General features: G+C 43.9%; 1 protein-coding gene across 4 annotated transcripts in view; it reads left to right on the plus strand.

Annotated features, from left to right (window-relative positions):
- The window catches only part of LOC129855587 (zinc finger CCCH domain-containing protein 3-like), a 90974-nt gene that overhangs the window by 66829 nt on the left and 1683 nt on the right, over positions 1-22462 (plus strand). For all 4 annotated transcript variants that reach the window (XM_055923408.1, XM_055923410.1, XM_055923409.1 and 1 more), the window contains exons 6-11: positions 6166-6247; positions 6348-6503; positions 6625-6694; positions 9020-9151; positions 14901-15070; positions 15345-15535. In XM_055923408.1, coding sequence (XP_055779383.1) covers positions 6166-6247; positions 6348-6503; positions 6625-6694; positions 9020-9151; positions 14901-15070; positions 15345-15535 — 801 coding nt within the window. The remainder of the gene's footprint in view (positions 1-6165; positions 6248-6347; positions 6504-6624; positions 6695-9019; positions 9152-14900; positions 15071-15344; positions 15536-22462) is intronic.

Raw genomic sequence — 22462 nt, forward strand, 5'->3', positions numbered from 1 at the left:
TGTTTTGCCATAATGACCATCGTTATGCTTGGAGGAAAAAGGGGGAGGCTTGCAAGCCGAAGAACACCATGGCAGCATCATGTTGTGGGTGTGCTTTGCTGCAGGAGGGACTGGTGCACTTCACAAAATAGATGGCATCATGAGGCAGGAAAATATGTGGATATTTTGAAGCAACATCTCAAGACATCAGTCAGGAAGTTAAAGCTTGGTCGCAAATGGGTCTCCCAAATGGACAATTACCCCAAGCATACCTACAAAGTTGTGGCAAAATGGCTTAAGGACAACAAAGTCAAGGTATTGGAGTGGCCATCACAAATCCATGACCTCAGTCCTATTGAAAATGTGTGGGCAAAACTGAAAAAGCATGTGCGAGCAAGGAGGCCTACAAACCTGACTCAGTTACACCAGCTCTGTCAGGAGGAATGGGCCACAATTCACCCAATTTATTGTGGGAAGCTTGTGGAAGGCTACCCAAAACGTTTGACCCAAGTTAAACAATTAAAGGCAATGCTACCAAATACTAATTGAGTGTATGTAAACTTCTGACCGAGTGGGAATGTGATGAAAGAAATAAAAGCTGAAATAAATAATTCTCTCTACTATTATTCTGACCTTTCACATTCTTAAAATAAAGTGGTGATCCTAACTGACCTAAAACAGGGATGTTTTACTAGGGTTAAATGGCAGGAATTGTGAAAAACTGAGTTTAAATGTATTTTGCTAAGGTGTATGTAAACTTCCGACAACTGTATGCTATAGTATGAAGATGAAATTGACAATGTTTAAAATAGAAACAAATACACACAACATGTCCATACCATATCTATCAGCGACACTGATTATCGATGGGGAGAGTGTCAGAACAAATTTTCAAAAATCTGTTAGGAACTATAATAATTTGAGTGGTTGTAAACTAAAATAAAAAGGACTTTGTTGACTTACTATGTGAGGCAAAGAAAAAATGAGTGAGAAGCCCACCTGGGAACTTTCCTACATTTGGGATTTGAAGCAGGCCAGGTACTAATATGCGTGCTCAAGCGCGTGCTCCGTCAACATTAACAGGACAGAGAAACCAGACACATTCTCATTGCTCTCATGGAGCGCTTACATGATGGTAAGAAATAAACCAAAATAAACCAAGACGGTTGTGAACTCTGCAAACAACGTTTCCACTCTGAGAATGAGAACGGTAAATTACTGTAATTAATACATGCATTAACATAAATACATGTAACCAAGTGACAGGGATTAACAGTAAATTGCCTGTTTTGCAAACGGTACGTTACCACATGGGCATTCATAAAAGTGAATTTCAGGCCGACACTGTAGCCTAGACTACTATTCTACTTTGAGGGTATAGGAGGGCGGCAATTTTTGGGGTCTCGGCCTATGGAGGCATATCAACCAGGACCGGCCTGGTCAGCGTTGATTAGTCTATAAATTTAAATTAAGAGATTCTGTATCAAATTATACCATGCCAGATTGAAGAGGCTGGCGCATTGTCCATTTGACACAACATTAGCGCGTATATAGGCCTCAGAGCCAGAACAACCTTGTCAACTGCTGTTGAATAATTAATGAATGGTCAGACACATCCAACCTTTTTTTTTTAAAGAAGATGGATGTAATTATTTACTAGCAAGAAATTAAAACGTGCTCTACATAAAAGCTCATTTTGCGATTTAGCTGCTCGCGCATCAAAGGTCAAATGGAAAGAAGGGGAGGTATAGAACGTTTAATTGACAGACTAAGTTAGCAAAACAATCGCTTATAATCATTAGTAAACACTTACATTTTACGGTAAAGTTGATCTACTTGAAAATAAAGTTAATAAAAAATCATCCTAAAATGGATATAGGCCTATTTAAACGGGTTGGGAGGTTATATGGAAGATCTTCATCCATAACTGTCAGTTACACGGTTATTCATTCAATTACCGTCACAGCCCTAGGGGTTTTCCCTTGTGCTCAAATATTGTCACGTGTTGTTTCATGTCATCACATGTTGAAATGTTTCATCCCCGTGTTACATTTATTTCACACGTGCTCACCAAGTTGTCACATGTTATCGCATGAACTTCACATAAAATCACACGAGATCACGTGAAAATCATATGGGTTTTTGTAAGGGGTCGCTCTCCTCCTTCTGTCACATACAGACTTAGTCTTTCTTTCTCTCCCCTTCTCGTTCTTTGATTTACAGTCGCTCTCTCTTACTCTCTCTCTCTCTGCCAAAACATGTGGCTGGAATTGAAGAGTTGACTTCTGTTCCTGCAGCTTGTGACTCGCCTCCTGACACACAAACACACACACACACACACACACACACACACACACACACACACACACACACACACACACACACACACACACACACACACACACACACACACACACACACACAGAAGTGCCGTTTTCACACACCGACTCTCCAGAACACCACATTCCAGCATGCTCTGAAAATGCCTTTAGTGTCCACCACAACAGCGGTTATAATTTCAGATCTCACCAGTCCAGTTAGCTGAGATTACACTACTCTTATTTTCTTGGTCATCTGCCAGTGGCCTCCCATCATAGTGTCAAGATCACAGGAACACACACTGATGAAGAGGATATATTTTACATCTGAAATATTCCAAAATTAGAGACTTGGCTCGGTATCAAGCCTCCTTACCTTACCTCCCCCCTCTTTTCCACCATACCCATATCTCATTCCCTGCTTCCTTCCCTCCCTCCAAAACTAGAGTCTTGGTGAGCTATCAGGTCTCTGGTACACACTTAGAAAAAAAGGTGCTATGTAGAACCATATAGTGTTCTTCGGCTTGTCCCCTTTGCAAAGGTTTTTTACCTAGAACCATTTGCAGTTTTCTACCTAGACCCTTTGCAGAGGGTTCTAGCTATGGTAAGAGGACATGAAAATTGCCAACAAGGGTTTTCCAACCAAGTACTAAGTCATGTTTTGCAGAGGGGTCAAATACTTATTTCCCTCATTAAAATGCAAATCAATTTATAACATTTTTGACATGTGTTTTTCTGGATTTTTTTGTTGATATTCTGTCTCTCACTGTTCAAATAAACCTACCATTAAAATTATAGACTGATCATTTCTTTGTCAGTGGGCAAACGTACAAAATCAGCAGGGGATCAAATACTTTTTTCCTTCACTGTATATATACAATACACTGCTGGTTCACTCAGACTCCCTTCTTTTCTCCTACTCTCTGCTTAATAAAATCACTGAAAATACTACACTGAACAAAAATATAAATGCAACATGCAACAATTTCAAAGTTACAGTTCATTTAAGGAAATCAGTCAATTGAAATAAATTCATTAGGCCCTAATCTATGGATTTCACATGACTGGCAATACAGAGATGCATCTGTTCATCAGCTGTCCGGGTGGCTGGATTTGTCTCAGACGAATCCCGCGGAAGAAGAAGCCGGATGTGGAGGTCCTGGGCTGGCGTGGTTGTGAGGCCAGTTGGACTTCTGCCAAATTCAGTTTATGTAAGTGGCTTGCGAAAGTATTCACCCCCTTGGCATTTTTCCTATTTTGTTGCCTTACAACCTGTAATTAAAATAGATTTTTGGGGGGTTTGCATCATTTGATATACACAACATGCCACTTTGAAGATGCAAAATATTTTTTATTGTGAAACAAACAAGAAATAAGACAAATAAACAGAACTTGAGCGTGCATAACTATTCACCCCCCCCAAAGTCAATACTTTGTAGAGCCACCTAAGTTTTTTGGGGTGTCTTTATAAACTTGGCACATCTAGCCACTGGGATTTTTGCCCATTCTTCAAGGCAAAACTGCTCCAGCTCCTTCAAGTTGGATGGGTTCCACTGTTGTACAGCAATCTTTAAGTCATACCACAGATTCTCAACTGGATTGAGGTCTGGGCCTTGACTAGGCCATTCCAAGATATCTAAATGTTTCCCCTTAAACCACTCAAGTGTTGCTTTAGCACTATGCTTAGGGTTATTGTCCTGCTGGAAGGTGAACATCCGTCCCGGTTTCAAATCTCTGGAAGATTGATACAGGTTTCCCTCAAGAATTTCCCTGTATTTAGCGCCATCCATCATTCCTTCAATTCTGACCATTTTCCCAGTCCCTGCCGATGGAAAAACATCCCCACAGCATGATGCTGCCACCACCATGCTTCACTGTGGGGATTGTGTTCTCGGGGTGATGAGAGGTGTTGGGTTTGCGCCAGACATAGCATTTTCCTTGATGGCCAAAAAGCTAAATTTTGTCTCATCTGACCAGAGTACTTTCCTCCATATGTTTGGGGAGTCTCCCACATGCCTTTTGGCGAACACCAAACATGTTTGCTTATTCTTTTCTTTAAGCAGTGGCTTTTTCTCTGGACACTCTTCCGTAAAGCCCAGCTCTGTGGAGTGTATGGCTTAAAGTGGTCCTATGGACACATACTCCAATCTCCGCAATGGAGCTTTGCAGCTCCTTCAGGGTTATCTATGTCTCTTTGTTGCCTCTCTGATTAATGCCCTCCTTGCCTGGTCTGTGAGTTTTGGTGGGCGGCCCTCTTTTGGCAGGTTTGTTGTGGCGCCATATTCTTTCTATTTTTTAATAATGGATTTAATGGTGCTCCGTGGGATGTTCAAAGTTTCAGATATTTTTTTATAATCCAACCCTGATCTGTACTTCTCCACAACTTTGTCCCTGACCTGTTTGGAGAGCTCCTTGGTGGTGTCCCTTGCTTAGTGATTGCAGACTCTGGGTCCTTTCAGAACAAGTGTATATATACTGAGATCATGTGACACTTAGATTGCACACAGGTGGAATTTATTTAACTAATTATGTGACTTCTGAAGGTAATTGGTTGCACCAGCTCTTATTTAGGGGCTTCATGGCAAAGGGGGTGAATACATATGCATGGACCACTTTTCCGTTTTTTGTTTGTTTTTTGAAACAGGTAATTTTTTTCATTTCACGTCACCAATTTTGACTATTTTTTTTATGTCCATTACATGAAATCCTCATAAAAATCCATTTAAATTACAGGTTGTAATGCAACAACAGGCTGTAAAACAAAAACACCAAGGGGGTGAATACTTTTGCACGGCATTGTAAATGTCCATTCAAGTCTCTGGCAACAGGTCTGGGGGACATTCAAGCAGTCAGCATGCCAAATGCACACTCCCTCAACTTGAGACATCTGTGGCATTGTGTTGTGTGACAAAACTGCACATTTTAGAGTGGCTTTTTATTGTCCCCAGCACACGGTGCAACTGTGTAATGATTATGCTGATTAATCAGCTTCTTGATAATCCATCCACCTGACTGGTGTGGCGTATCTTGGCAAAAGAGAAATGCTCACTAAAAGGGATGTCAAGAGAATGGTGCACAACTTTTGAGAGAATTTATTTGTGTTAGGACATTTTTGGGATCTTTTTTTTCAGCTCATGAAACTTGGGACCAACACTTTACATGATGCGTTTATATTTTGGTTTAGTGTAATTTGAAATACAGAAAGACTGGCAAAGATATCAACTATGTCCGTTTAAAACATTAAATTATAGCTGTCAGGTCATTGCGTCATATCTGCCTGGGCACACAGTGGAAATGGCTTGCAGTAATGGCAGATGCTTTATGACTGTAATAGCCTACTCTAGGCTACTGATGAGTGGTGAGCTTTCTGGTGCCAGCGGCTGCCGGGGCATCACCCTTGTGGGTGCTACTTGTGGAGGAGTGGCTACAAAGTCAAGCGGCTACGCTACAGATGGCTGTCTGTGTCGGGCACGGCGAGGTGCGCTGCTAAACAACGGCTCCAGAATTGTCCGATCCTCACCCACGACTTCCCCCTGGCTGTGACCATTATTTGCTGTTGACGCTGTGAAAACAAACCGCTTCTGTTGACATCCTGATTTGGAACTGCTTCACTTTACCCGTTTAATTACTTGTATGTGCTATGTAAGTATTTCAGCTCTTAGCTGCCAAGTACGGCCTACATGTAATGTAATAAAACTACTACTACTACAGTGTAAACACAGACATGGACACACACACACACAAACACTCACACAAAATATGTCAGTCGTAATGGTGTATTAATAACGCCATATTACCCATTTTTTTAAAAAGTTTTAGTTTATAGAGGCGGTTTCTTTTTTTCTCATTCTCTCTTTTCCCCAAACAGTGCGGTTGTCCAGTCCACAGGAAGTCTCCCACACCACCTCTAGCACTTTCATCCGGCCCTCCAGCACTCGTTTTGTGGCTAGGTAAGCACTTTAGTATATACACGCGCACACACACCCTCTGCTACCTGTACGTAATTGCACAACTATATGTTTTCTTGATTGTGTGTGTTCTTTCTTCCAGTCGTGCGGTTCAGAGGAGTCTAGCCATCATCAGGCACGCTCGTCAGAAGAAGTCCCAGAAACAGTACTGTATGTACTACAACCGCTTTGGCAAGTGTAACCGTGGCAATACCTGCCCCTACATCCACGATCCTGATAAGGTGGCCGTCTGTACCAGGTAACACACACACACACACACCTAACATGCACAGATCTCCTCAAAACCACCTGTACAGACTGTGTGGGCTCTCTGATTGGCTGCTCTGTGATCTGATGACTCTTCCCATTGGTTCCTGCAGGTTCCTGAGGGGTACGTGTAAGCAGACAGGTGGGACCTGTCCATTCTCCCATAAGGTGGCCAAGGAGAAGGTGAAACTATGTGACACACACACACACACACACACACACACACACACACACACACACACACACACACACACACACACAACGACCTTGAGGTGAGAGTATGTGAAACGTCAATGTCTCTCACACCAGCTGGGTTGGAGTGTACTGTGTAGTTAGGCAGTTAGCGTTTGGCCCCGTCAGGTATATAGCCAGGGAGGAGGTGAGAATATGGTGTCACACACTTACAGATCTGCAAACATTGAAGGATTAATGGTAGGGGGTAGGGAAAGGGATTGCATTAGGACCGACTGTTAGTTTACCACCCAGAGATAGATATGGAGACATGTCACATACAATACGTGGTGTTTAGAGTTATGGTTGGTGTAAGACGTGGTGTATAGAGATACAGCTAGAGTCACAGTCACTCGATTGGCACAGCTCCTGTCTCTGTGCTCTCACTGGCAGTATTAAGACACACACACACACACACACACACTCCCACTGGTAGTGTACACACTCAGAGACGTGACCTGATTCTATGGTTAGGGGGGTGCAGGTTGAAAGGAGTCGGGGTACGGGCGATGGGGGTATCATGACCAAAATGGTGGTCCCTGTCCCAGGTTTCAGATGTCCCAACATGGTTTACACCTGAACACGTACACCTTAATAGGCATGGGTACAGAGAGTATGGCATGAGTACACAACCCCTTAATTAACTATAAGACACATCTACACACAGCTGATTATACATACCCAATATGTTCACGGCCAGTCACACAAACTCTTGTTAAAGGTCTGAGACACACACCTGAACTGGATAAATCACAAATAGGTCAGAAGTATGACTCTTGTTTCAAAACTGTTTAAATTTGGTGCCAATTGGTACTATGCCAATTGCATGGCATGTTGTGTGACAAACTGCACATTTTAGATTGGCCTTTTATTGTCCCCCAGCACAAGGTGCACCTGTGTAATGATCATGCTGTTTAATCAGCTTCTTGATATGCCACACCTGTCAGGTGGATGGATTATCTTGGCAATGGAGAAATGCTCACTAACAGTGATGTAAACAAATTTGTGCACAACATACGAGAAAAATAAGCTTTTTGTGCATACGGAAAATCTTTTATTTCAGCTCATGAAACATGGGACCAACACTTTACATGTTGCGTTTATATGTTTGCTCAGTATAGATCATTGGCTGCATCTTTAACTTCATCTAAACGACTCCCTCTCTAACAGAGAAAGAGTACAAACTAAAAGATAATAATCACATGTTTAGTACTACCAACAGTCAACACAATGGTTCATCTTCGATTATTCATTCTGCTTCATAGCTACTAATGACATAGTTACATAGTAATACGTGTAGTTAAACTGTCTCATTTGTTTATCTGGCCCCATAGCACAGAATAGGGTCATGTAGTGGTGTTTAACTAGGTGTTTAACGAGGCCAGTCCGTATAGGGTAAAGGAAAGTGGTTACACTGGAAAGGGAAATATATTTTTCTTTAGACAAACAACCCACAGACAGGTGTCCTGTCCAGCCTCGCAACCCAATACGCACACATACTAGTAGGGACTGGGGATAGACGAGGAGCTCCAATCCTGTACCCCCCCCAAGAAATAACTCCCGAAACAAGACCCTCTGTACCCCCCACCTCCGCACGTCCCCCCTTCCTACCCCCTCAGGGCCTGGCGACCGTAACTCGTACACACAGCCAGCACATAAACGCATCATGATAGCTAGCTGGACAAGCTGCGGCCTGGATAAATATTTCTGTAGCAGTTAATTAGGTAGAACTGATCCCATCCCAACGAGCCGCCCTGATTCTCTCATTACCCCCCCCCCCCACCCTGGCCCTCTCCGTATAGCTCTCCCTCTCCTAGCTCCTTTTCCCTTGCTCTCTGTCTCGCACCTCTATCACTCTCTCTACATGGTGTATATTTAGACTGGCCTGCACTACTCTCACACAGCGTACCTTACTCACACACAAGAGGACATTTTACAGGCTGTCACATGCGCGCACACACACACACTCACTCTCTTTCTCTGTCAACTGCAATTAAGGCTATTTAACAGCAGAGGCAGTGACAGATTGTAGAAGGTGGGACCTATTTGAATGGTGGATTGGCTTGTTGACTTCTTTCACTCTACATCTGACTGTGTTTTCTCTAGTATGCTGTGAATGAACTCTTTCTTTCTCTCGCCTCTCTCGTTCTCTCTCTCTCTCTCTCTCTCTCTCTCTCAATGAAATGTTCAATTCCGTTGAAAATGCTTTATTGGTGTGCCATTTTTATGGAGATATTGCCAAGCAGAGATTGGTAACAACAACTTGTCTCTCTCTAGATGCCTGTGTGTTCGTACTTCCTGAAGGGTATATGTAACAACGGTAGCTGTCCCTACAGCCATGTCTACGTGTCCCGCAAGGCTGCTTTGTGCCAGGACTTCATCAGGGGATACTGCCCTCAGGGAGAGAAGGTATGACACACACACACACACATACGAATACACACACACAATCAGTCAGTCCCACACACATGTATGTACACACGCACTCACACACCTACTCTCTCTCTCTCTCTCTCTCACACACAGACACTCTTTCGCACACACGTGCACACAGTCAGTCAGTCACACACATACAAACAGTCAGTCAGTCACACACATACACACAGTCAGTCAGTCACACATGTACACACAATCAGTCACACACATACACACAGTCAGTCAGTCACACATGTACACACAGTCAGTCACACACATACACACAGTCAGTCAGTCACACATGTACACACAGTCAGTCACACACATACACACAGTCAGTCACCCATGTACACACAGTCAGTCACACACATACACACAGTCAGTCAGTCACACGTGCACACAGTCACACACATGCACACAGTCAGTCAGTCACACACGTACACACAGTCAGTCACACACATACACACAGTCAGTCAGTCACACATGTACACACAGTCAGTCACACACATACACACAGTCAGTCAGTCACACGTGCACACAGTCACACACATGCACACAGTCAGTCAGTCACACACGTGCACACAGTCAGTCAGTCACACGTGCACACACAGTCAGTCACACACATGCACACAGTCAGTCAGTCACACATGTACACACAGTCAGTCACACATGTACACACAGTCAGTCACACATGTACACACAGTCAGTCACACATGTACACACAGTCAATCACACATGTACACACAGTCAGTCACACACGTGCACACAGTCAGTCAGTCACACACGTGCACACAGTCAGTCAGTCACACATGTACACACAGTCAGTCAGTCACACATGTACACACAGTCAGTCAGTCACACATGTACACACAGTCAGTCAGTCACACATGTACACACAGTCAGTCAGTTACACATGTACACACAGTCAGTCAGTCACACATGTACACACAGTCAGTCACACACGCACGGGGACAGACACAGACATTCTCTCTTTCTCTTTATCATGATCTGATGACCTATGGTAGAGAAGGTAGATATACCCAGTGGTGTAGTGGAGGGTATACGCCGTTTACCCACTCGGTGGGCATTGCGTATTTAAGTGATAATGCCCGAGAAGCCGGTGTTTGGAGGATAGATTGGCACGGGTGTTGTTAGGCCCGAGACGAAGTCCCTTCGAGGGGCATTATTACTTTTACACAACAGGTTACCAACATATTCAAATAATGATTGACATTTTCATTAAAAAACGATATGTTGATGAATTTATTCATATTATTTCATCCTTCCACAAGATACAGTCCCGAAACAAATCTACTGTAAGAGTGCTACCCAAGCCGGCTGGTCGTTCGTTCTATTGGATCGGTTGCCAGAGACGGGACCCAGTCGTCGTTCCAAATGTTCCTTATCCCTTGCTTGCTAGCTAGCCAACTACGGTTAACTTAGTCGCGTCAATCAGTGCAGCCGGAATAACAACAGCAGCTGCATTTGTTTAAGCTGTTTTCAAGTGCCATTTATTTGGAAACATCCATAACAACGAGCTAATGAGGCACGATTTCGCCTGGCATAGAAAATGTGCTCTCTCGTTAGGACACTGTTGTTCAGAGCAGCCAACAACACAGCTAACACAATCACCTCAAACTGAAGCTGGAAAGACGGCAAACTAGCTGCACTTCGTTTCGTTTGACCTTTTTTCAATTGACATTTCTCCCGATCCCGACACGTTCATTACTGTGGGACGGTTGGAGATCGAATTTGTATATTGAAACACTGTTGCAAATGTCAGAGAAGACAGACTGCAAGGTTTGTACAAATCTCCGCTGTTGAAAACAAAATGTTATCCTGAAAGAAATGTGAGCTAATGTCTAGAGGCTTTTTATAGTGGCGATCAGGCTGGAGTGTGCTTTTAACCAATCAGCATTCAGGATTAGACCCACCCATTGTATTAATCCCCAGGATGCGTAGTGTAGTGGTAGGTATACGCCATATCAATTAATAAGGCTGAAGGAACAGATCAGAATGTTTAGCTGAAAATGATGATAAACTATTCATTTTTTCACATTTTCAGAGCAGCAATGTGCACACGGCAGTAGGCCTAGAATGGTGCGAATGTTCCCAAAATGCAATTTGCAGGAAAGCACAGTTCTAAACTACACAGCGCACATGCGAGCGATTTCATGGACAGAGATGGAAAATATCCATTCAAGATGTTGAAAGTGGGGAGATCTAAAGATGCAACAACAATCATGGGGTTGCTAATATGACTATGATAATGTGTTTGGCTGCTAGATGATGAAATAAAGTTGAAAGAAAGCCAATAGAACAGGAGGACGCATATGAGGGATGTCTTTATAAAATAATTGCCTCCGCATTTCTATGGTGGGATTGTGGCTTTAGGCTACTTTGAAGCCAGTTAAGACGTGCCTCGTAATATGAAGTAAAACGTCCAGGTGTCGAACAATTAAGGAACAGGAGAAATATAGCGACGCTAATGATAGGCCTAACCGTCTTCTGGTAGATTCAAAGGCTTTCGCAAACTCCATCTCATGTGCCCCAGAAACACCACTAACCAAACGCATATATTAAAGGGTAACTACACTCAAAAATCCTTATGTGGTTTAAGCATTGTTGTGTACTTAGAACATCCAATTTGGTTGTTTTCTATTTTAAAAAAAGTGTGACTTTGAGAGCGAAAACCTGACAGAAAAACCAAACCTGTGAATTTCTGACTCTGTTGACAGCCTCATTTATCTGTTTCAATAGTAGGCCTACTATTAGACTACTTGCACAGTGCAGCTTGGGTTGGCCTGACTTTGAAAGACCAGAATGGGATGTATCATTTTAAGTCATTCAGAGTGTTGTTTCTCAAATAATTGTTCACCTTTCCTTAGTGGACCGTTTGGGAAATGTTTGGCAAAATGAGTGTATACCCACTTCTCCAGGCACTGCTACACCACTGGACACACCCTGGTGGACATACTCTTCACACAAACATATAAACTGTCCTCCGAACAGCCCTGGGTATGGAGGGACAGCTGTTGAGAGTAAGGGCTTGTCAATAGTGACATAACTCTAGTGTCTGAGTGACACATTGAGGACCAGGGGGTAACGGTGCACGGCCACACAGACACACAAAAATGTTGAGTTCCCATACACACTCTGTTTCCTAGTACCACTCCTATCCTCTCTTTCCGTCTGTCTCTGTCCCTACCAATCCTATATCTGTTCATCTATCCCCTCCCTCCTATAACCCTCTCTCTGTCTCAGTTGTTGTTTATGAGTGTCTGTGTAACACATGCTTTTTCACACTGTCAGGCCTCGTTTAAATATAGCACAGAGAAATGAGGATATATAAAACCAAAGGGCATTAATATTTATTCTATTAGCTGAAGTGCTTAGGTCTGGTGTGTGTGTGTGTGCTCGCGTTTGTGCGTGCACATGTGCTTGCTAGCTGGTGGCTGTGGGAGGGATAGCAGGCAGTAATTACAGATGGAGGAAGTGCTGAGGATGGCACTATGGGGCAGGCAGGCAGACACTCCAGTAGCTCAGGGGTTAACCCCGCTTCCCTCCATCTCCATCCTCTTTTCTCGTTCCATCTCTCGCTTTGTCTCGCGCTCACTATCCCTCCCTCCCGAACACTCTTTCTCTCTCTCTTTTCTATCTATCCCCCATCACTACCTTCTCCCCCTTTTCTATTCTGTATTACTCTTTTGTGCCTGTCTCTCTCGTTTTATCCAATTTGGACCCTCTTGGTCCCTTTCGCCTTCTCTCATTCCCTTGATCTCCCACCTTTCTCTTGTTTCTCCATCTCCACCACTCTTTCAACTTCCCTTGCTCTCCTTTGAACCCCGATCCACCCCCCCCCCCCCTCTGTTTCCCTCTCCTCTCTCCCCTTCCCCTCCTTTCCCACCTCTATCTCCCTCCCTCCTTGCCCCTCTCTTCTACCCCTCCCTCTCTGTAATGGTAAATGTGCTGACTCGTCCTGGTTTGGAACGCAGTGGAGAGAGAGCTCTTCTAATAGACCCCTGAGACATCCCAGCGTTTCTTAAATCAAGTGGAAAATGATTAACTTGGTGTGGAATAAAGATGTTCTGTCCGCTTTCACTTTTTTTATTATCTTCCGTTTCTTGGCTCTTGCTCTCTTTCCCTCTTTTCAGTGTTTTATGAAAATGAGAATGTATTCGACTGCTGGCAGTTGATTCTTAGTAGATTTGGCATTTGGCTCAAGTTTTCCCTCCTCTCCTTACGCTGGAGAAGGGCTCTAAAAACGGTTGTAAGTCTTTGTATGGTCCCATTCCCTGGTCTAAAGACGACCACTATAACCCCAGGGCACATCTTGGTTGGATTGGTTAAAAACAATGTAAAGCGTCTTCTATCTGCACCTCTGCTCTCAGACTCTTGAATTGTAACAGACTGATAACGTAATAGAGACAGACAGGCTTTGCTAAATTTGGCAAATAGTGTCAATGTTTACGTTGGGGCATAAAAACATATAGCATTATGGTGTGACTTTGTGAGTGTTTTGGTTTGCCGCCTCAGAAAAGCTGAAAGTGAGATAAGTCTAAGACCTACACTGATCTGACCCCTAGGGTGCAGGAACATGGGTGTGAGAAGGGCAGGGGGTCTGAGTTTGGGAGTTAGTGGTACTGGCTATAGTGAGGGGTTGGGGGTATAGCGGAGCGAGAGGTGCTTCATCGGGGAGAGGAGAGGGGTGCACGGACTGGTTCAGGGCTGAGGGGACCATGGGGTGAACTGGAGTCCAAACTGTTCCTGGAAACTCAATCTGCAGACCCCCACCCCTCTCACACACACACACACACACACACACACACACACCCCTTACCCCCACCCTCACTCTATTTCTGGACCAACCTGCTCCAGGCTGCCCCCCCACACACCACATACACACAAACACGGCTCGCACCCCATAGTGAGTATAATTAGCTTTTCTGACAGGTGGGAGGGATCGAATCTCCCTCAGAATGAAGTTACCAATTTACGCCCATATTACACCGTCACACACACTCTCCCTGTCACATACACTCTCACCAGACCTTCATCTGTATACTCACTCAGGCACACGCAGTGCTCTTAAGATGACCACGTTCAAGTGCGCACACACACACACACTCAAAAACAAAGCTTTGAAACACATACACTGAGTATACAAAACATTAGGAACATGACATAGACTGACCAGGTGAATACTATGATCCCTTATTGAGGTCACCTGTTAAATCACTTCAATCAGTGTAGATGAAGGGGAGGGAGGCAGTTAAAGAAGGATTTTTAAGCCTTGAGCCAATTGAAACATGGATTGTGTATGTGTGCCATTCAGAGGGTCAATGGGCAAGACAAAAGATTTAAGTGCCTTTGAACGGGTATGGTAGAAGGTACCAGGCACACCGTTTTGAGTGTGTCAAGAACTGCAACGCTGCTGGGTTTCAAGAATGGTCCACCACCCAAATGACATCCAGCCGACTTGACACAACTGTGGGAAGTATTGGAGTCAACATGGGCCAGCATCCCTGTGGAACGCTTTCGACGCCTTGTAGAGTCCATGCCCCGACGAATTTAGGTTTTTCTGAGGGCAAAAAGGGGTTTAACTCAATATTAGGAAGTAAACTATATGTTTTTTACACTCCGTGTAGTAACTAACAGAGCAGTCTCAAACTGTCTTCTTGGGTCATGTTAACCTCCTGTGTGTTTCATATAATAAGTGGTATCGGTCTGTCCTCTCCTCCAGTGTAAGAAGAAGCACACCCTGGTGTGTCCAGACTTCTCCAGTGGTGGCTCCTGTCCTCGAGGGGCCCAGTGTAAGCTGCAGCACCGTCAGAGGGCCAAACGCACTGCTCCTAACCCCAACCCCACCACAGGCCCCTCCGCTGCCCCGGCCAAGAAGTCCCGCACCAAGAGGTCAAGAACAGGCCCTCTGTCAAAATAATTAAATGACAAAGTGAAATTAATTAGATACAATTTATATTTAAAAAATGTAATAAAACAGAGCAAATAGATTACATTACAAATTGAAAACAGATATTTTGGAAAATGCATAGCAACAACCATAAAACAACACAGTAAAAACAGACATTAATTTATATTGCCAGATGTGCACAGATTATATTACATTTCGATGTCAATAATGTTTTCTAATCTCCTCCTTTTCCACTTCCCCCTCTCCTCTCTTCAGGCCTAGCCTGTCAGTGGTCCTACCTGTTGATCAGGCGGCAGAGGGTTCTGCTCAGGCAGATCCAGGGACACTCTCGTCTTCTTCCTTGGGTCCTCACAAGACCAAGCTCCCGTCGTTCATCTCCCTCTCCAGCTCCCCCGAAGACACAGACGCCCCGGACACGCCCCCTGCCGACAGGGCAGAGGTCACAGGTGAGAGGTCACACAGTGACCAGGAAAGTTAGTCTAGTTCAGGGTTGTGTCCTACAGAGGTCAGGAAACTGCTTCTATGGACGCCATGTTGACTCCTATGAGCCGGAGGGGTGGGGTGGGCTCATCAAACAGGGCATTGGAAAATTGTGGTAATCATTGCGAGCACTGTGATTCTTCCAACTGCCCCATGTTTTTAAAACATAGCTCAGATGGCCCACTGCTAATCGAGGAAAGATGTTGAATGGATAAAAAACAAAAAAACAAATCAAGATCCATTCAAATTATTTGTCACGTGCTTCATAAACAACAGGTGTAGACTAACAGTGAAATGTTTACTTACGGGCCCTTTCCTTAGGAGTAAAGCGACTAGGTAACAGAATAGATAATAAGCAGTAGCAGCAGTGTATGTGATGAGACAAAAATATTTAATGCAAAATAGTCAATGCAGATAGTCCGGTTAGCTATTTGGTTAACTGTTTAGCAGTCTTATGGCTCGGGGGGTAGAAGCTGTTTAGGGTCCTGTTGGTTTCAGACTTGGTGTATCGGTACCGCTTGCCATGCAGTAGCAGAGAGGTCAGTCTTTGGTGATAGGAGTCTGTTTAGTGACTTCCTCTGATATCACATGGTATAGAGGTCCTGGATGGCAGGGAGCTCAGCCCCAGTGATGTACTGGGCTGTACTCACTACCCTCTGTAGCACCTTGTGGTCGGATGCCAAGTAGTTGCCATGCCAAGCAGTGATGCAGCCAGTCAAGATGCTCTCAATGGTGCAGCCGTAGAACTTTTTGAGGATCTGAAGGCCCATGCCAAATCATTTCAGCCTCCCGAGCGGGAAGAGGCGTCGTCGTGCCTTCTTCGCGACTGTTGATGTGTGTGGAGCATGTTAATTCCTTAGTAATGTGGACACCGAGGAACTTGAAGCTCTCAACCCGCTCCACTACAGCCCCGTCAATGTGCATGGGGGCGGCCCTCCATTTCCTGTAGTTCAGGATCAGTTGCTTTGTCTTGCTGACGTTGAGGGAAAGGTTGATGTCCTGGCACCACACCATCTTCGTCGGTGATCAGGCCTACCACCGTTGTGTCGTCAGCAAACTTAATGATGTTGGCGTCGTGCGCAAACAGGGAGTACAGGAGGGGACTAAGCATGGACCCCTGAGGGCACCATTGCCATGGGGTAAATATTAGTGGATGAGGAAATAAGGTTTAGGAACGCCCTGATATTGGGGTACTTTTAGGAGGTTGATACTGATTGCAGTAGAAGGTAATATTTGAGTATGATAATACTTAGCTGGAAGTGTAATAGTGCTTAGTGGGAGAGAGGTAATAATATTTAGGTTTGGGGCAAGAGGGAGGCACAGCTGGGCTCTCTGTTGACAGACTGACAGATAGAGGATTAGAAGAGGGCCTCCCTCCCCCGTCACCCTCCCTCATTCCCCCTGTCGGCCTCCCCCCGTCGCCTACTCTCCTATGTCCACCTGCCTCTGCCCCTCCCTGACATAGAGGAACCCTCAATCACACACTAACACACACATTTACTCTCACTGTCCAGTAGTGAAGAAACAGACAGACACCACAAATGAACTTACCACTTCAATTCTCTTTCTATTGCCCTCCTTCTCATATTATCTTTCAGTAACGGTACATTTTAACAATGTCTACATTTTGCTTGAAAGAAATAAACAAAATCTGTTTCTACCTAATACTAAATAGTACCCTGCGGTACAGTACATGATTCAATAACTCCAAAAGAAAGTGTTAATACATTATTATGTTATTACCATATTACCATTACATTTCTAAGTAAATGCCAGGAAGACGACGACTGTAAATTACACCAGAACCTTTCTCTCACTTTCTCGCCATCTGTCATCCCTCTCTCCCTCGCTCTGTCATCATCCCTCTCTCCATGTCTGTTTCGTTTCATATTTAATCTCTCTTTTCCAGGAAACAACTATGAACTTTCACCTTTAGCTGCCCCTGTGTCATCTGGACATCCTGCATGTCACTCCCTTACTGCTAGCTACCACGACACACACACACACACACATACACAAACACACATATATATCTCACACACATGGATTATCTTTTTACCTTTACATGGACTCTGGAACTCAGTCTCTCTCCATCTGTCATCTCCCCCCCCTCTCTCTCTCCACTGTGTCCCCCTCTTTCTTCTCTTCTCTCTCTCTATTCTCCTCCTTAACCCTCCCTTCATCCCAGCTTTAGTATGTGTTTAAATCCCGCAGAGGGTCTTGCCTGCATCATTGGTTATTCCTGTCTGGGTTAGCTGGCCATAGCACATGCTGACTGGGGTGTATACGTGTGAGTGTGTAGAGCCAGGGCTTATTTGGAACTAGGGCTCCCTTCCGGGAACACAGCAGTTAGAGCTCAGTCTATAGCTGCTGTGGTGCCCAGTGGCAGTCTCCCATAGGCACGGAAGGCTATTTTAATGTCTGGGTACAGTGTTAGCAGGGTACAGAGCAGCTACCAGTCACAGCAAAAAACTCAGTATATACAGACAACGAGGAACAACGAGGCAGACCATATAGAGTGCATTCGGAAAGTATTCAGACCCCTTGACCTTTTCCACATTTTGTTACTTTTTAGAATAAGGCTGTAACGTATTAAATTATTTTTTTCCCTCATCAATCTACACACAATGCCCCATAATGACTAGGCGGAAACAGTTTTTTAGATGAGATGATCAATGTGGTAAATTCAATTGATTGGACTTGATTTGGAAAGGCACACACCTGGTGGCAGCATCATGTTGTGGGGATGTTTTTCAGCCGCAGGTACTGGGAGACTAGTCAGGATCGAGGGAAAGATGAGCGGAGCAAAGTACAGAGAGACTTGATGAAAACCTGCTCCAGAGCACTCAGGACCTCCGACTGCAGTAAGGTTCACCTTCCAACAGGACAACAACCCGAAGCACACAGCCAAGACAACGCAGGAGTGGCTTCGGGACAAGTCTCTGAATGTCCTTGAGTGGCACAACCAGGGCCCGGACTTGAACCCGATTAGAACATCTCTGGAGAGACCTGAAAATAGCTATGCAGCGACGCTCCCCATCCAACCTGACAGAGCTTGAGAGGATCTGCAGAGAAGAATGGGAGAAACTCCACAACTACAGGTGTACCAAGTAGGGCTGACCCCAATTAGTCGACTGGTCTATTTTTAGGTTGTTGGTCAACCAAGATTGTTTTAGTCGAGCAGTAACAAATATATGCAGTACCAGTCAAAAGTTTGGCCCAATCCTTCATCCAAATTTTTTGTTTTAGGCTGCATGACGGTGTGACGCAATTGCGGAGCCTCCAGAGGCACGCAGAGGGCAAATCGAGCTCCGTAATGCATCGCCATGCGCCTCCCACATTTTTTTAACAATGCGGAAGGCTCTCTATAGGCCCGCATTGACATGATTGGTTGACGGTATGGGGGGTAATATCCTGTATGATAACAGCTCTGCAATGCTCCGCGAAGCGCAAGAAGTATGCTGAGGCCATATCAACGTAAATGCTGCCTGGCCAATGCAGACGACAGATTGACCATGCGCCCAGATGCATTTCTCGCTCCAGATTGCGCTCTCTCTCCCCCCAGTTTGTACACGTTAATTGTTTGCGTTTGATTGTTAGTGTATATCAATTCACCATTACATATATAACCTGTAGTACATTTACCGTTAAATTATTGGAATTTTCGTCTACAATGTTTTTTACTTTGGTTACGGTAATTTATTTTAATTAATGCGTTCAATATTATTCCGGTCTTCCCGTTCTCATTATCGGAGTGGACACATTGTTTGCGGAGTGCACAACCTATACTACACTTGTGAAAAAGTGTTGGTTTATTTCATTCCATTTATGACTTTTGTCAATTTAGTAATTTTCTTTGGTTTGGAGCTCTCCTGTCAATGTTGAGTAAGGACGTGCGCGCATAGAAGTAGGCCTAAAGGCTACCTGGCCTGTAGGCTTTAGGCCTACTTCTATGCGCGCACGTCCTTACTCAACATTGATAGGAGAGCTCCAAGCCAGGCTGTAGGCTTTACTTTTTAGGTTTGTATCATTTTCATTTAGATTTGGATCAAATGTTGATTAACCACATGACAATGATTTTGACATATGAAGATGTTATTATAAATTAAATGAATCTGTTTCACCAAAATGTGCATATGAAAACCATAACTGTCGCCCTCTTGAGGCATTTGTCTTATTTCATTAAACCGTAAACTTTAAGCAACAGATAGTTGATTTTATTCAAACATCGGGTGTGTCTATATATGAAAAAATACACGTTTTAAAAATGTTGACCAATAGATTGGTCGAATAATCAGACGACTTTCGTCAACCAAGATATTTTTTTTGTCCTACTACCAAGAAGATTTAAGGCTGTAATTGCTGCCTACGGTGCTTCAACAAAGTACTGAGAAAAGGGTCTGATATTTCAGTTTTTACTGTTTTTGCTTTGTCATTAGGGGGTATTGTGTGTAGATTGATGGGGGGAGGGGGGACTATTTAATCAATTTTAGAATAAGGCTCTAACCAGTGGTGTAAAACTACTTTAAAGTACTACTTAAGTAGGTTTTGGGGGTATCTGTACTTTACATTACTATTTATATTTTTGCATTTTACTGGGTGACTTTTACTTGAGTCATTTTCTATTAAGGTATCTTTACTTTTACTCAAGTATGACAATTGAGTACTGTTTCCACCACTGGCTGTAACGTAACAAAATGTGGAAAACGTGAAGGGGTCTGAACACTTTCCGAATGCACTGTACACACACACACTTAGGCACACAAACACACGATCCTCCTGAGACACAACAAGTGGTCAGTTACACACACATACACACACAGACCACCTTCAACTCTGTGTCCAGGGCAGTTAAGCGTTACTAATGACCGCTGGTTTATCCCCCAACACACACACACCCTCACACACACACACACTCCACACCCTTGTGGCTTGTTAAGGGTGGAAAGAATCCAAACAAGTTCCTCTCCACTGGGGCTGTTGCAGTGACCGTATTACTGCCACACCAGCAGTCATGAGTCAGGACCGTAGTAAAATTCCATGTGACCATTGAGTCACGGGAATCTCCTTTTATGCACTCTGGACATGCATTGGTAGTATCCAATTTGGTAACTACCATCAGGTCCTAATGGACTGGTACTCAGGGCTCTATTGTCCCTCTAACCACTCTGACATCAATGCAATGGAAAAGTCACGTCAAACACTTATCGTCAAAGCAGTATCATGCTTTTAAAACTCACCTCACTGTGGTGATCAATTTGAAGACAGAAGTTCAAAAGCAGCTTGAAACTGAGTGTAAAATATGGTCGTTGTGGATGTTTCAGCACAGTGGAACGGACAGCGCTTTCTAAGGTGATGATTCATTCAAAACACCCATGTGCATTTTAGAGCTTATGCATGCTTATGAGCCCAAGCCTGGGAGAGAAAAAAAAACGTAATTAAATGGATTGTGCGGTTATACAATACATAGCCTACTGCATATTACGCACTGCAGAAAAACATCAAACAAAACCAATTTAAGATGTCTTTGGTACATAATTGGTTTAGCCTATACTCCAAAATTAAACACATTTTTGATAAATGCCTTTGAGTGTGGACTGTATTATTATGCACAACTGGATGGACTGGTTACCTTATGCTACGGTCCAAAAGTTCTATCCACGAGTCTGGGAGAGAACGTACTGTATAGCCAGACTAGGCGATGCTGTTGGTTCAATGATTGTGCAGGGCAGCTTACAGTGAATTTGATTTTGAATAGCCTAGTAATAGGGATTTTTATTTTACTGGTGTTGCCTATCCGGCCTCATTTATCAACGAACTAGCGGGAAAGAGTGAGGCCTCCATTTGCTGTTTGAGTGCATTTAAATTCATTTTAAAAAATCCCATGCCCCTGTTCCTGCCCATTTCATAATGGGTCATTCTGAATCAAAACTAATTTGACATATTAGTAAAGACGAGATTAAATTGAGAATAGTCTGATGGGTGTAAATATGATCACTTGATCGGAGAACAGCTGTGCAGCCTGAGGCAAGGAACAGCTTTTTTTCGGACTTTCTCAAATCATCAATTAGCCTATAGTCACATCATGCAGCCCATACCGTGAATTCGGACCTCTTGACTTTTTCCACATTTTGTTACGTTACAGCCTTATTCTAAAATTGATTATAATATGTTTTCCCCTCATCAATCTACACACAATACCCCAAAATAACAAAGCAAAAACAGGTTTTTATTTAAAAAAATCTAATTTATGAAAAACAAAAAAGGTTTGAGGTCCTGAACGCTCTAGAGCAGGTTTTAATCAAGAATCTCTGTAATTTGCTCTGTTCAACTTTCCCTCGATCCTGACTAGTCTCCCAGTCCCTGCCGCTGAAAAACATCCCAACAGAATGATGCTGCCACAACCATACTTCACCGTAGGGATGGTGCCGGGTTTCCTCCAGATGTGATGCTTGGCATTCAGGCCAAAGAGTTCAATCTTGGTTTCATCAGACCAGAGAATCTTGTTTCTCATGGTCTGAGAGTCCTTTAGCTGCCTTTTGGCCAACTTCAAGCGGGCTGTCATGTGCCTTTTACTGAGGGAGTGGCTTCCGTCTGGCCACTCAATCAAAAAGGCCTGATTGGTGGAGTGCTGCAGAGATGGTTGTCCTTATGGATGGTTCTCCCATCTCCAGAGAGGAACTCTGGAGCTCTGTCAGAGTGACCATCGGGTTCTTGGGGACTTCCCTGACCAAGGCCATTCTCCCCCGATTGCTCAGTTTGGCTGGGCGTCCAGCTCTAGGAAGAGTCTTGGTGGTTCCAAAATTCTTCTATTTAAGAATGATGTTGGCCACTGTGTTTTTGGGGACCTTCAATGTTACAGAAATGTTTTGGTACCCTTCCCCAGATAGGTG

Source organism: Salvelinus fontinalis, chromosome 5 (genome assembly GCF_029448725.1).
Source record: "Salvelinus fontinalis isolate EN_2023a chromosome 5, ASM2944872v1, whole genome shotgun sequence".
In the NCBI taxonomy this organism is placed as follows: domain Eukaryota; kingdom Metazoa; phylum Chordata; class Actinopteri; order Salmoniformes; family Salmonidae; genus Salvelinus; species Salvelinus fontinalis.